Below are 15,294 nucleotides of genomic sequence, written 5' to 3' on the forward strand. Positions count from 1 at the left end.
CAGGACTGGCTGTAGCCCTGCACGAAGAACACCACTGAACAGAACTGATCCAACAGCTGGGTCCAGAACTGCCCGGTGCCATCAGGGCCCCCCTGGCACCGCTCTGCACTCCCAGCCCAGGGGGGCCCAGCCTGTGCTGCAGGCCCGGCTCAGCCCGGGCAGCGATGGGGTTAAGGCAGTGCCAGACCGCAGGCGCTGGCGGCCGACCAGGAGGGACATGGGAACCAGGGCAGCCAGCTATAAAGGCCTTATTGTAGCAGCCCACTGGATTGGAAATGACTTGTAGGCCTAATGAAACAAAACTTTGGCAGTAAAACAGAATGAAAGGAATGAGACAATAAAAGACAGGAACAAAGGGAGCAGAGTTGTTTCAGCTTAGGAAAATAAGCTCACTTTGTTGTTGGGAAAAGCCAAAGCCGATTAGGATAAACCAATGACTAGGCATAAGTCTTCCAAACTAATTACACAGTTCGCCATGTGAAGTGTAATTGCAAGTCACAAAATAAGGACTACATTACTTTCACAGGAGCGCAACGAAGCTACCCAGTACTGCGGACCCGCAGGGGTCCCTCACCACCCTCGCTTGCAGCTGGAGACGCGCAGGATGCGCTCGTCCTGATAGAAGTGCAGACAGACGAAGGCCCCTCTGCCACCACAGCCCAGGGTGAGGTGCAGCGAAGCTGAGCTCTGCTCCCAAACTGCTTCTGGAAGCACTGAGCACCGCAAGAGGCGCTGAGCCCGGGGAGCAGCTTGGGCATGCGGAGGGCAGCCGGGCCCCTCCTGCAGCCGGCCACCAGGCCTTAATTACACTGCTCTGCGCTCTGTTAAGGTTTCTGATTTTATGCAGGTCATTTTTCCCTGTCTTCCTCTGAATGATGGCTGGGATTCCCACAGATCTTCAGCTTTACTGAAAGAAATAACTATCATATCAGAAGCTTCACAATAAAAGTCTCAAGAGTTATCATTACCACATTTGTTGGTGTGCTAGCTGGCAGGCATTTCCACTGGTGAAGTCAGGAAAGAAGGTTTATTAAAAGCAGTTTTCTTTCTACTGGAGAGAAAGGTTCTGACATTTACTTTTCAGAAAGAAACTATTTCAAATTCAACACTTCAGGGCCCTTCGTGCCAACTCCCGTTAAATTAGCGCGTCAGCTTGGCCCAAAGCTGCATGGCAGTAACCACGGGCTGCACTGAGAGCAACCTCCAGTTACCAGAACAACCGCCCCTGGTTGCAAAGCTCTTCTCTGCAGCAAGTACAGACAGGATTCTGAGAAGCACAGCAGCCGTTAAGCAATTTTATTCACACCAATAAGAAAGCTCAGCATTTCAAAGAGGAAGTCACCTGAGATGTTCTTATCAAGCATGGGCGGCTCTGCTGCTCTCTAATTATGTAACGCAATTGCCTTTTATTTTAAGAAAGCGTTAACCAAATGCAATCCTTGCCATCAGTCCTAATGCACTGTTCCTACTGCAATGACTTGACGGGAGAGGGGTGTGCTGAGCAGGACACAGACACATCACCAGTCTGCCACCACGAGCCTGCAACCAAAAGCAGCAAGTGAAGGTAAGGCCTGGGAAGGAGATGGGCATGGAAGAGAAGGAAGCAGCTCCTACAGGTCCCACAGGGACAGCCCTCCCTGTGCCTGAACAACCCACCCAGTGCAGTGCACTGAACCACCTGGACCACAAGTCCACGATTCCGAGTCACTAATCACCTCTGCTCCTTCTCACAACTGGAGCCTGGCAGGCATCACCTCAGACACCCCCAAACCAAACTGCCAGCTGACAAACACCACAGTGCAGTCAAGAGCACTTGAGTGCCTCCAAAATGCCACTGCCTTCAAACTCTCCTCCTGATCACAATGTAGCACCGAGATGCACAAGACAGGGATGCACCTGGAAAACGCTACTGGGCAGCACCCTGCTGGCCCTGAGTCCCACAGCAGCCCAGTCCCAAGGACTGCCAGCCTCAGCAGGATGAACCCTGGCTCCACTGCCAAAGGGAAGGGTTTCAGCCCTGCTCACAACTTACAGAATTATTTCCAGCTCCTTCATTTTTCAGCCTTCAACTGATAACACCTGAAGAGTATCTGATTCTCCAGAAGTATTGCTTTCTGAAAACCCTTCTTTAAAGTCAAGGAAGGCAGAGCACAAAAGCAGGAACTGAAGCATCCCGAACCACAAGTTGCTGCCGAAAAAATGCAGTCCGATTGTCTGAGTTATCAAGGACCGTAAAACTGCAAACATGAAACTACCAGATGGTGAAATTAAAAAGACTAGATTAAGAGAGCATCCAGCCAATATGCAAAGCACTTTTATTGAAAGTATTATTAACTTCAAAAATACAGGTTAGAGGAGTTCCACAATTAGAAGTAACTACAGAAGAAACATCCAAAAGCTCGTGTAATCCTTTAATAAAAGGCTCAGCAGGCTGTAAACATCCTGCCGGAATCAAAGATTATTATTGAAAATAAAGTGAACGGCTTGAAAAACAACTACCAATCCAGCACAGGAACAGTTTATAAACTCCCCTCCTCAGCTCTCAACAAAATACTGCCTGGCCAAGGCATTTCAGAGCCAGATAAAAGAAACATAAACTGACTACAAGGAATGGGAGCTGCTTTGCTTTGGGATATCCCACTGCGTGCTCAGGCAATCGAGCATCTAAATCACCAGTCGATGCAATCCAAAAGGCAGAAACCGAGCTGCACAGAGCGCTGAAGGTCCAGCGCCCATGGGGAGCACCGCGCTCAGGGCCTGCCCACCCCGCCTGCCGTCAGCTCAGCACAGCCAGCAGCGCTGCACCGCACCGGGGGCCCCACGCCGCAGTGGCGCCCACCGCAGGGTGCGAGCTGTTCTGCTGCACAAGAGAACACTGGGGCAAGGCCCAGGCTTCCCTCGGACAGCACCGACTCCACGCCTAACTCTGCTTTTAATGACGTCAGGACTCCATGTGTGCTTCACGAGGACCTTGCTAAAGATTTTTCAGTAAGAAAAAGAATAATCTGGTGACTGCCATTCCCCTCTTGCTGTTCACATGGTTCCTAAAGGCATTTCACAACTTCGCAAGCTCTCTCACACACCTCTATGCCTCCTTCAGCTGCTGGAATAGGGCTCACATGAGGCTTATGTTATGGAGCAGACAACTGTGTAATCGTTCAGGTAAGGGTCACGTTCCTCCTGAACAAACACAAATTCAACTCCCAGTGATTTTTGTTGTTGTTTTGATTTTTTTTAACCCTGAGCAGTGTTGACAATGCTGGATGATGCTGTACACATTCAAATGCAGCAAACAATAGGAACCACAAAACAAACTTAAACAGGCTTCAAAAAAAATTAGACTGCAAAGCAGAAAATGTGGCTCTCCTTTGAGCACAGGCCTCACTGCACTGCTGTTTTTTCAAAACACTTTAAAAAGAAAGGGAAAAAAAGGAAGAATTCAAAGAATGCAGCGCTCACTCAGGCAGGAACTTACCTTGCCAAACTGTTCAAAGTATTGCTTTACGTCTTCCACTACTGTATTAGCCGATAATCCACCTACAAATATTTTCTTTGTTCTTGTGACCATCTGCAAGAAATTACAAGACAAGCATATGGTTTAACCAGATTATTTCAAACAATATGTGGAAAAAAAATATATTCTTCAGATGCCATCCCTAGCCCAGTTAATGAGAATATTTCTCTACAAAAGCAATTCAGATTCTATTTGATTAGATACTTTTTTTCTTTGTCTTGTTTTGTTTTTGTTTGAGAAATGGATGAGTAAAGGCACTCAATAACAACTCTAGCCCCCGGATATTTTTTTTTAATAAATGATTTTTATTGTGCTTCTCAATGCAAATATGAGGGAAAAAGGATTCCTCATAGCTACCATCTCAGAAAGGCACGGCATTTTCCCCCCTTCTTTCCTAAAGACAAAGCACACTCTTTAGCAGACATAAGGCAATTCCATCCAACCGAACTGCCCTGATATTAAGTTTCCACAGGTGGCTTTAAAAGGAACTTGCACAATTACTTTGAAATTCTTCAGGAGGAGAGACCGCACAGCCCAGGCTGGTCCACACAAAGCAAAGGAATGATGCTGGAGCACTGTGGAGCACTTCCAGGTGACCCATCACCTACAACCCTCTGAGATGGACAGGACTCAGCCCAAGGACCCGAGCCCTTAGGAGCAGCAGCAGTAGGGCAGTGGGTGTCACTGCAGGGCCAGTCCACCACCAAGGGGCCGCCTCACAGCAGCACAGACCCATCACTCCCATCTCTGCTGCCATTCAAATCAAACATTTCCCTCCATCACTCCCCACACATGCTTTACAGAGCTGCACTTTTTTTTTTTTTTTAAGAAGGAAAAAAAATAGTGTAAAAATTCAATTATTTTTTCCTGAATGCAATCTAGGACTCTGAAATTGAAGCCCAAGCATACATTTTTCTGTATAAAATTGTCATTTACAAATAAAGAATTGGCTAAAGCCAACTTGTAACTAAAGGATTTCGCAGGGCTGCCAGGAGCCCTCTGCTTGCTGGCATCTGATGAAGATCAGGCCAAGCTCCTGTTGTCATACAAAAGAGGGAAGAAAGCAATTATTCTAAAGCAATATTTGAAATTATCTTCATTTTTATATTTGACCAAGAAAGAAAAAAGAGAGAAATACTTCTTTTAGAAAGAAGATTGAAGGTTTAAAAAAAAAAAAAAAAAAAAAAAAAGACTATTTTGTTTCAATAGCTTCAGTCAAAGAAAATACAGGTAATGACAAGCAAATTCACAACATTTTAATACTGACTGTGTGCTGTGAGATGGGAAATGGTTTCAGAAATCACTTCTAGATACAGAAGTGAAGGCCAAAATGAAGCCTGCCCTCATAATCCCTGCTCTCAGGCTCCAGTACTTGGCACTCACTGCCCAGGCAAAGAACACAGCCCTGGGGAAGGCCAGGTCAGGCTGAGGGGCACCAGCATGTAGAGCTGAGCCAGGCACAGAGTTTCTGTTCAAAACCAAAGGCTTTTTAAAATCAGAACGTCTCGTTTGGCTGTGAAAACGCACCTGCATATCTTTAACCAAAATATCCTACAATTCTACAGAAACACACGTATAGGTGAGTGCAGGAGTTGGGCTCGCTGACCCTTATTGGCCCCTTTTCACTTGGGATGTTCTGTGATACACCTAAGAACCCACTGTGCCATCCGTCTGCACTCACTCGCAGCGCCGTGCCAGCAGGCAGCGACAGGAAGCCATCGGAGCCGATCCATCACAACCCCTCGGAGCAGCACCGAGCGCCGGGTCGGCCAGCAGGCACCACTGCCAGCTCCACACCTCAGCAACGTGCAGCAAAGCAGAGCTGTCGATGGCTATCGCAAGGTCTGCACAGAACGCAGACTCTACGTGTTTCTGGAGTCTCTGCACGCTGATGGCGTCTGTCTGTGCTGTAGTGGGAATCGACAGGGGAGAAGGAGACCTAACGGTGCTTATGAAGTCCGCTAATGGTGAGTATCTGCAGAACCGCTTTGTTTGTGCACGGCGTTGGTGCTGCAGTTAATCAAAACTCAACATGTGACTAAACTGCGAAGAGTCACTCAAGGTTACAATCTCTCTCTTGGCTTGGCTCTTCAGAAATACATCTGCCTTTGTGTTTGGCAAACACTTCAGCTGGTGCAGAAGCAGGAAAAAGCATCGTGCTTCAGCACGACAGCTCTTCTGGTTTGATGGCATTTTGTGCTAGGCTAAGGTCGCAATGAGATCGGTTTGTGGCACATCAAGCCAGTCTTCCCAGAAGAAGAGGCTGAAGACTGCCTCTGGAAACAGATCCGTCCCACAGGAGCGGAACCCAGCCCAGGCGACACGAAGGAACGCACGGCTCTGCAGAGCTTGTGCCTCCAGCTCTGCGCCCGTCCGTGCCCGCACACATCAATTTTGTTCTTAGGCTTCTTTGTTCTTTTCCCCCCCATTCTCTCTTGCAAACATGACTATGAAAATGGGCAAAGGGGATTTATGAAAGAATTTTTGGAATTTAAAGAACTTCAGAATCTCAGGCACCAAACCCCCAGCACCTGCAGAGCGCCGAGGCCCAGCTCACACAGCGCAGGAATTCTGCATCTGACTTCAGGACAACGGCTGTAAGAATCATTTCCTTCCCATTCTCAACGTCTCAGAATGGTGGAAATGGACTGGAGTACTGTCGTGGTTCTATGTTTCTTGTTTGTTTGTTTGTTTGTTTTTACTTTGGGTTTCAGTATTCTACATCAAAACATCATGTAGTGTACGGGGTATTAAAGTGTTAATGCCCAATCCCAGGTACCTATCCCTGTACATTACAGAAGTCACGGGATCTGGCCCTTCCGGGTGGGGGGGGGCACTCTCTTGCTGCCTTGCAGTGGGTGCTGGAGGGTGCTTTCCTAGCCGTTCCAAGCTTTTCAGGTTTGACTCGGTTCCGGGAACTCTCTCTCTCTCTCTCTCTCTCTCATCTTGTCTGATTTATTAATCTCAATTTCAATTAAATTGTATATATTGTGTTATCTTGTATTCCAATATTATAGTAAAATAAGTTTTCCTCCATAGATTGTTGCCGCTGCTCTTTTCCTCCCTTCCTTCCTTCCCATTTTTGTGGGACTGGGGTGGGGGGGGGGGAGGGCAGAGGCCTGTCGCCCCTGTCACGGACATAGATTGATCTGGTCAACTCCGTGACAGATTTTTGGCGCCCAACGTGGGGCACGAGCTGCTTTTTAGCTGTTAGAACGGATCTTTTTTTCTCTCTGCTCTTAGAGAGCTTCGTTAGGGAGCATTATCAGTAGTTCAAGTTTCTGTGCTGGAAAACCTGACCTTGAAAGATTAGGCGTACTGCCAGTGTTCTGGGATATTTGTAAACTTTGAGCACTACTTAGTCTGGGTAGTGCCTTTTTTTTTTTCCTGCTCTTGTTAGCTTCAATTCATTAACCCCTTTTTTAGCAGGCACCTCTGATGAACCCACTCGTTATCGTGGGGGCGCTGTGTAAAGGATTTAAAGCAATGGTGTTACTCACAACCTACTGGCCAATAATCCATCTTGCACTTACGTGTGTTGGAATTGCATCCGTATATAGGTACCTAATGGCGCTGATGGAGAGGTTTAGGAAAGGTCTTAGAAGCATGGGGACCCGCAGTGTCATGGGATTTTACTCTTGAACACCTGTGGGATCCTGAGAAACTAAGCCAGTATTTGAATCAGGGACTATGCGGCTTACATAAATCTAAGGAGGTACAACTTATTTGGGGTTTGGCTTGTGCTTACCGTGCCCTATATAATACCATTTTGGAGAGAGAGAGTTTCCGAGCTGAGGTTCAAGCCAAAGGGGAAAATCCCCAAGTCAAATCTAATCAATCACAGGAGACACCAGTAACAATACCGGTTGCTCCTGTGGAGGGCAAGAAATGGAAACGAGTGTCTTCGCGTCTTGAACGAAAAAGAGAAGAAGAGGAGGAGGAGGAGGAAGATCCAGGTGAGGGGCCCTCCTCAGAACCACCACCATCGCGAAAGGCAAAAGGGAAAACTAAGAGACGTGCAGAAGAGAGTGATGAAGAGGAAGTCTCTATTACTACTCGCCGGCCTCTAAAGATGACTGAAATCCAAGGTTCAAGAAAGGAGTTTACACGGCGCCCGAATGAAACTCTTGTTTCCTGGTTGGTTCGCTGTTGGGACAGTGGGGCCCATAGCTTGTCTCTGGATGGTAACGAAGCTCGCCAACTAGGTGCCATTGCCAGAGATCCAGCTATTGATAGAGGAATTAGTCGATGTTCGGATGAGGCTACCTCCCTCTGGGAACGAGTGTTAACAGCCGTGAAGGAAAAGTATCCCTTCAAAAATGGCTTGAAGATTGCGATGAAAAAATGGGATACAGTTGAAAAGGGTATCCAGTATTTGAGGGAAATAGGCGTGGTGGAAATGTTGTATGACCCTGACTTCGTTCCTAACCACCCACACCAAAACCGCGACCCTGAAAAAGTGAGGACAACGCCTGAGATATGGCAGAAAATCGTGACAACAGCACCGGACAAATATGCCTCTACACTAATGTCAGCGTGTGACAGATTCAACGAACAACAGAGAACGCCCTTAGTTTATGAATTAATTGTTACGCTCCAAAATTACGAACAATTGCTGTCCCCAATTCATACTGCCGTTGCTGCTATATCAAGAATGATGACGGAGCAAGTGTCTCAACTGATTAACCGTGACAAACCTGTAGCAGTATCAGAGACGCTTGATGAAGATCAGGATAATCAAAAGAGTCTAGCAAAGGATATGAAGGAGATGAAGGAGATGATGAAATTTATGCGAGCCCACCTAATTAAAGACGATGAACCTTCCTTCTCACGTGCACCATCAAAGATCTCAGCTGTTAGAAGCAAACGCTCTCCGGCTCAAGTAAGGGGTAACACACCGCGAATTGCCTTATGGTATTACCTACGTGACCATGGAGAAGACATGGGGAAGTGGCACGGCCAACCTACTCCTGTACTACGAGCCCGGGTGAAAGAATTACAAAGCAGATCAACCACCAGTGCAGTTGCTCCAGTTACCACAGGTAATGAATAGAGGGGCCCTGCCCTCAGTCAGGGGGGGGAAAGGGATAATAGAGTATATTGGACTGTGTGGATTCGATGGCCTGGCACATCAGAACCACTGAAATATAAGGCACTGGTGGACACTGGTGCACAGTGCACTCTGATGCCCTCGAGTCACCAAGGGACAGAATCAATCCATATTTCTGGAGTGACCGGTGGCTCTCAAGAATTGACTGTGTTGGAAGCTGAGATAAGCCTCACTGGTAAGGACTGGCAAAAACATCCTATTGTGACGGGCCCAGGGGCTCCATGTATACTAGGTATTGATTATCTCAGAAGGGGGCATTTCAAGGATCCTAAGGGGTATCGATGGGCCTTTGGAATAGCTGCTGTGGACACAGACAACATTAAGCAGCTGTCTGTTTTGCCTGGCCTGTCAGAAGATCCATCTGTTGTGGGGCTGCTGCAAGTAAAAGAGCAACACGTACCGATTGCTACAAAGGTGGTGCACAGGCGTCAGTACCGCACCAACAGGGATTCTTTGCTCCCCATTCATAAGTTAATTCGTCAGCTAGAGAGCCAGGGAGTGATCAGCAAAACTCACTCGCCTTTTAACAGCCCCATATGGCCAGTGCGTAAAGCCAGTGGAGAATGGAGGCTGACGGTGGACTACCGTGGCCTGAATGAAGTCACACCCCCACTGAGTGCTGCTGTGCCGGACATGTTAGAACTCCAGTATGAACTGGAGTCAAAAGCGGCCAAATGGTATGCCACCATTGACATTGCTAATGCCTTCTTTTCCATTCCTTTGGCCAAAGAATGTAAGGCACAATTTGCTTTCACATGGAGGGGCATTCAGTATACCTGGAACCGTTTGCCCCAGGGGTGGAAACACAGCCCAACCATTTGCCATGGGTTGATCCAAACTGTACTGGAACAGGGCAGTGCTCCTGAGCACCTGCAGTACATTGATGACATCATTGTGTGGGGCGATACAGCAGAAGAAGTCTTCACAAAAGGAGAGCGAATGATCCAAATTCTTCTGAGTGCCGGTTTTGCTATTAAGCGAAGCAAAGTGAAAGGACCTGCCCAGGAGATTCAGTTCCTAGGTATAAAGTGGCAAGATGGCCGTCGTCACATCCCGACAGATGTGATCGACAAAATCACTGCTATGTCTCCACCCACTAGCAAAAGAGAGACACAATCTTTTCTGGGTGCAGTGGGCTTTTGGAGAATGCACGTTCCAAACTACAGCCTCATTGTAAGCCCCCTTTATCATGTGACGCGAATGAGAAATGAGTTTACATGGGGCCCTGAGCAGCAGCAGGCTTTTGAACAGATTAAACAGGAGATAGCCCGTGCCGTGGCCCTAGGGCCAGTACGGACAGGACAGGGTATAAAGAACATCCTCTATACCGCTGCTGGAGAGAACGGTCCCACTTGGAGTTTGTGGCAAAGAGCCTCAGGAGAGACCCGAGGCCGACCCCTGGGATTCTGGAGTCGGGCATACAGAGGGTCTGAAGAGCATTACACTCCAACTGAAAAGGAGATCTTAGCTGCATATGAGGGGGTTCGGGCTGCTTCCGAAGTAGTCGGTACTGAAACACAGCTTCTTCTGGCACCTCGACTGCCAGTGCTGAACTGGATGTTTAAAGGAAAGGTTCCCTCCACCCATCATGCTACTGATGCCACTTGGAGTAAGTGGATTGCGTTGATTACACAGCGAGCGCGGATGGGGAACCTCAGCCGTCCAGGAATCCTAGAGGTCATCATGGACTGGCCTGAAGGTAAAAAGTTTGGAACACCACCAGGAGAAGAAGTATCACGTGCTAAAGAAGCCCCACCATACAATGAACTACCAGAGAATGAAAAGAAATATGCCCTGTTCACAGACGGATCGTGTCGTATTGTGGGAAAGCATCGCAGATGGAAATCTGCTGTGTGGAGCCCCACACGACAAGTTGCAGAGGCCACTGAAGGAAAAGGAGAATCAAGCCAATTTGCAGAGGTAAAGGCCGTCCAACTGGCCTTAGATGTCGCTGAACGGGAGAGGTGGCCAATGCTCTATCTTTACACTGACTCATGGATGGTAGCAAATGCCTTATGGGGGTGGTTACAGCAGTGGGAGCAAAATAACTGGCAAAGAAGGGGTAAACCTATTTGGGCTGCTGAACTGTGGAAAGACATTGCTGCCCGAACAAAGACTATAGTCGTAAAGGTGCGTCATGTAGATGCTCATGTGCCCAAGAGTCGGGCTACTGAAGAACAGCAAAATAACCATCAGGTAGACCGAGCTGCCAGAATTGAGGTGGCTCAAATAGACCTGGACTGGCAGAACAAAGGTGAATTATTTCTAGCTCGGTGGGCCCATGAGACCTCAGGTCATCAAGGGAGAGATGCAACATACAAATGGGCTAGAGACCGAGGGGTGGACTTAACTATGGATGCCATTGCACAGGTTATTCATAACTGTGAAACATGTGCCATTATCAAACAAGCCAAGAGGATGAAACCTCTCTGGGAGGAAGGGCGATGGCAAAAGTACAAATATGGGGAGGCATGGCAGGTTGATTATATCACCTTGCCACGATCTCGCAATGGCAAGCATTATGTGCTTACTATGGTGGAGGCAACCACTGGGTGGCTTGAAACATATGCAGTACCCCATGCTACTGCCCGAAACACCATACTGGGTCTCGAGAAACAAGTCCTGTGGCGACATGGCACCCCAGAAAGGATTGAGTCAGATAATGGGACTCATTTCAAAAATTCTCTTGTAAATACTTGGGCCAAAGATCATGGCATTGAGTGGATTTACCATATTCCCTATCATGCACCAGCCTCTGGTAAAATAGAACGATACAATGGATTGTTAAAAACGATGCTAAAAGCACTGGGTGGCGGAACATTTAAGCACTGGGAGAAGCATTTGGCAGAAGCCACCTGGTTGGTCAATACCAGAGGATCTATTAATCGTGATGGTCCTAACCAATCCAGTTCCCTACATACCGTAGAGGGAGATAAAGTCCCCATTGTACATGTAAAGAACATGTTAGGAAAGGCAGTTTGGATTCTTCCAGCTTCTGGAAAGGGCAAACCTCTCCGTGGTACAGTTTTTGCCCAGGGACCAGGATGCACTTGGTGGGTAATGCAAAAGAATGGGGATGTCCAGTGTGTACCACAGGGAAACTTGATGCCGGGGGAGTGCAGTTACTAACTCTATGTATATATATATGTATATATATATATAGCCATGTGTGTGTAATGCATTGTAATCATTTTTGTTGTTGTTGTTGTTTGTTTGTATATATGTATATATATATATTAAGCATGATGTAACGATGTAGAATAAGGGGTGGAATGTCGTGGTTCTATGTTTCTTGTTTGTTTGTTTGTTTGTTTTTACTTTGGGTTTCAGTATTCTACATCAAAACATCATGTAGTGTACGGGGTATTAAAGTGTTAATGCCCAATCCCAGGTACCTATCCCTGTACATTACAGAAGTCACGGGATCTGGCCCTTCCGGGTGGGGGGGGGCACTCTCTTGCTGCCTTGCAGTGGGTGCTGGAGGGTGCTTTCCTAGCCGTTCCAAGCTTTTCAGGTTTGACTCGGTTCCGGGAACTCTCTCTCTCTCTCTCTCTCTCTCATCTTGTCTGATTTATTAATCTCAATTTCAATTAAATTGTATATATTGTGTTATCTTGTATTCCAATATTATAGTAAAATAAGTTTTCCTCCATAGATTGTTGCCGCTGCTCTTTTCCTCCCTTCCTTCCTTCCCATTTTTGTGGGACTGGGGTGGGGGGGGGGGAGGGCAGAGGCCTGTCGCCCCTGTCACGGACATAGATTGATCTGGTCAACTCCGTGACAAGTACTAATAATGAATCTGCATCACAAATTGCTGAAATTAGCATTAATTTCAGATTAAACTAATTATGCATATATAACAGATTTCCAGAGCACTTTCCTCTTGTGCTTCTGAGTGTGTGTGTGGGTGCATGTGTATTCCAGCTTGCTCACCTCATCTGCAGTTTGACATTTCATCATTTCTAATGCATCCGCCTTCTAAATAGGTTTGTAATTGGAAAAATCATCTCTAGTATATATGCTGAACTGCATTTTATACTCCATTGTGTTGTACATCCAAACTACAGCATTACCTCTAATTAAAAACAACAATAACTCATGTAATAGGGGAAGTGATCTTGTTAACTAAATTGCTAGGCTTCTTTAGCAGAACAAAAACCATAAGCAAGAATTCTCCAGGTTTTTTGTGGTGGCTTTTTTTTTTTTTTTTTTTTTTTGGCCTCCAGGATCCTCACAGCAACTTCCAAAAAGCTATTAAGAAACAAACCGGAACACAGTGCAAAGCCCACGATGAAAGAAAGAACATTTACTGAAAGCTGCCAACTTTTCTCCATTCACAAAGTGAGCAAACACCCCACCAGCCATCCTCTCAGCCAGAACCACTGTATGGTTGAGAAATGACGGACGTATTTCCTGCATAGTACTACATACCTTCAGCTAGCAAACATCAGGCACTCAAAGCTCCCCAAGAGCAAGAAAAACTCAATCCTGTGTAAAGGCAGCACAGCTTTACGTGCCACGTACAACATGCTTAAGTATTCAAAATAGGATTTCAGCAAGACTTAGCCAGTGCAAATACCTTGTGCCTGACCCCTGTGTAAGCTAATGTCATCCTGTGAGAACCAACGCCAGCTACAGAAGGGACGCAGCAATGAAAGGGCTCTTTAATTCCACCCAGCAGCACAGATTCCTGGTGGGGTCACTCAGTTCCCTTGATTTCTGTGGAAAATACAGACGGACTGTATTCTCCCAAGCCGTTCATCAACAAAACCAATTTAGTCCCAGCTGTCTTCCTAGTTTTCAGCTGTCTTTGGTTTTGATGTTAAGCTTGAGAGAGCTGGTTTTTGGCTGGTTGTTTGCTGGTTTTGCCCCCTGCCAGATGCCCGTGGTATCAGCAGGAGGCAGAACAAGCAACGTGGGTTTTATGCAGCAGAGCAGCACCAGCCAGAACCAACTGCAGGGCTGCAGCCCTGGCAGGGCCGTCCCCAGTGCTGTCCTGGCTGCAGCCAGCCTCCACAGAGCTCCTGGGAGCAGCAGCAGCACAGCCAGGGCAGCGCAGCCCCCAGGCACACAGCCACGACCAGCTGCCCACGCTCCCGAAAATGAGCCCCAGCTGGGAGAGCTCAGCATTTCTTTGAGCAAAACGTGGCTTCAAGTTTCAAATCAAAAGATACAGTGAAATTCACCAGAGCCGGACTTCACACCCTCCAGAGAACAGGAATAGATCGCAGCCCCTCAGCCCTGATTCAACTACTTGCTCTGAATCCCGCAGGGCTGTTCCCTCCTCCTCCACTCCACGTTACTCTTTTTATGCGTAGGGGAAGCAAGGTCTGGAGGCAGGAAGAGGAGAACAGAGCAAATCTATTTAAATCCCCCAGTCGTGTTAGCTTCTCACACACGGTTATGGGAAGAAAGGTAACTAAATATTCACTGACTGCAGACGACTCATCCACCATACCAGCTTGATTACTGCTCAGCAGTGCTTCAAAACTGCGCTGATACATTAAATGAAGACAATTATTGCTATAGGAAGACATCTCAGGACCACAAAAGGAGACCACTGTTCAATATGAAGATGTACCAAGGGCAGGATTTTTGCAATACCCACGTAATGTGGGGACAAAAGTCCCAGAGAGAAGCAATTTAGCCTACAGATTTTGCAGCAGAGTCCTCTTGCAGAACTTCACCTTGTACTGCAGGACAGGGGGGACGGCGTTCTGCCCAGGGCCCTCCGTACAAAGGCACGGCAGCAGCGCTCAGTGGGAACACAGCAGAGCTGACCATTACAAGGTTCATCAATTCCACTATTCATGTTTTATCGTTTTCTGGAAGGAAACGGTGCCATATCCAAAAAACAACCAGAAAGCTTTGTCCTCCACCAGGACACCCAGCAGTAAGAGAACACCTTTCCAAGGGCACGTTCAGCAGCAGGGCTCTCAGCGAAGCAGCCTCTTCGCCAGGCTGCACCAAAGTAGGTCAGAGTGGGAAGCCCAGCTCCCATCGACACAAAACGCCCAGCTAAGAGTCTTCCCAATATTTCTGTGATTTGAGTCATAACGACCCCATTAAAATCCATACGTGAGTTAGAGCAGCCAAAGCTGAGTGCCTTTGATTTGCTGTCATGCTTGCCTACGGCTGCAGCTGTCACAGGCTGCCGGGCATCGCAGGCACCAGGGGACGTTGCCAGGTTGCCCCACAGCCCCTGCCCAGGCGAAAGCCCACAGAGTCACGGGGCCACCCTCAAACACACATGCTGCACAGGTCTCCTCAGCCACAGCCATCGCTGCTGGACAGACTGATGCAGGGCAGAGCCATTGGCAAAAAACTGTCCCATGGGCAAAATCTATCATTTTCCCCTCCCTCACTGCTCCACACTTACCTCTGAAGTTAAGAAAGCTCGCACAGGCAGTTACACCTTCAGCCAGCCGTACCTTTTGGTGTGCCAAGCAGCCAGCTCCATCAATACACCCATAAGCACGCAATGCTGTGGCTAACAGAGCTCTTACAGAGCCGCGCGTGCTTGCCAAAAGGAGAAAGAAGAAATGCATTTGGAGGCCCAACGCAGCACTTCACAAAAGCCAACAGCACAGCCCAATGTGGAGACTCAGAGAAGTGCATGTCCTGTAAGTTATAAAATTCCTCCAGCTGCAAACAGCGAGATCACTTCAAA

The 15,294-nt window shown here is 47.5% G+C and overlaps 1 protein-coding gene across 1 annotated transcript in view; it reads right to left on the reverse strand.

Moving 5' to 3' along the window:
• The window catches only part of MSI2 (musashi RNA binding protein 2), a gene marked incomplete at both ends in the record, with an annotated part of 188,644 nt that overhangs the window by 113,242 nt on the left and 60,108 nt on the right, over positions 1–15,294 (reverse strand). The window contains 1 exon segment of the mRNA XM_079544972.1: positions 3,476–3,568. Within this exon segment, the coding sequence (XP_079401098.1) occupies positions 3,476–3,568 (93 nt within the window).

This window comes from Tetrao urogallus, assembly GCF_951394365.1.
Source record: "Tetrao urogallus genome assembly, chromosome: 20".
Taxonomy (NCBI): domain Eukaryota; kingdom Metazoa; phylum Chordata; class Aves; order Galliformes; family Phasianidae; genus Tetrao; species Tetrao urogallus.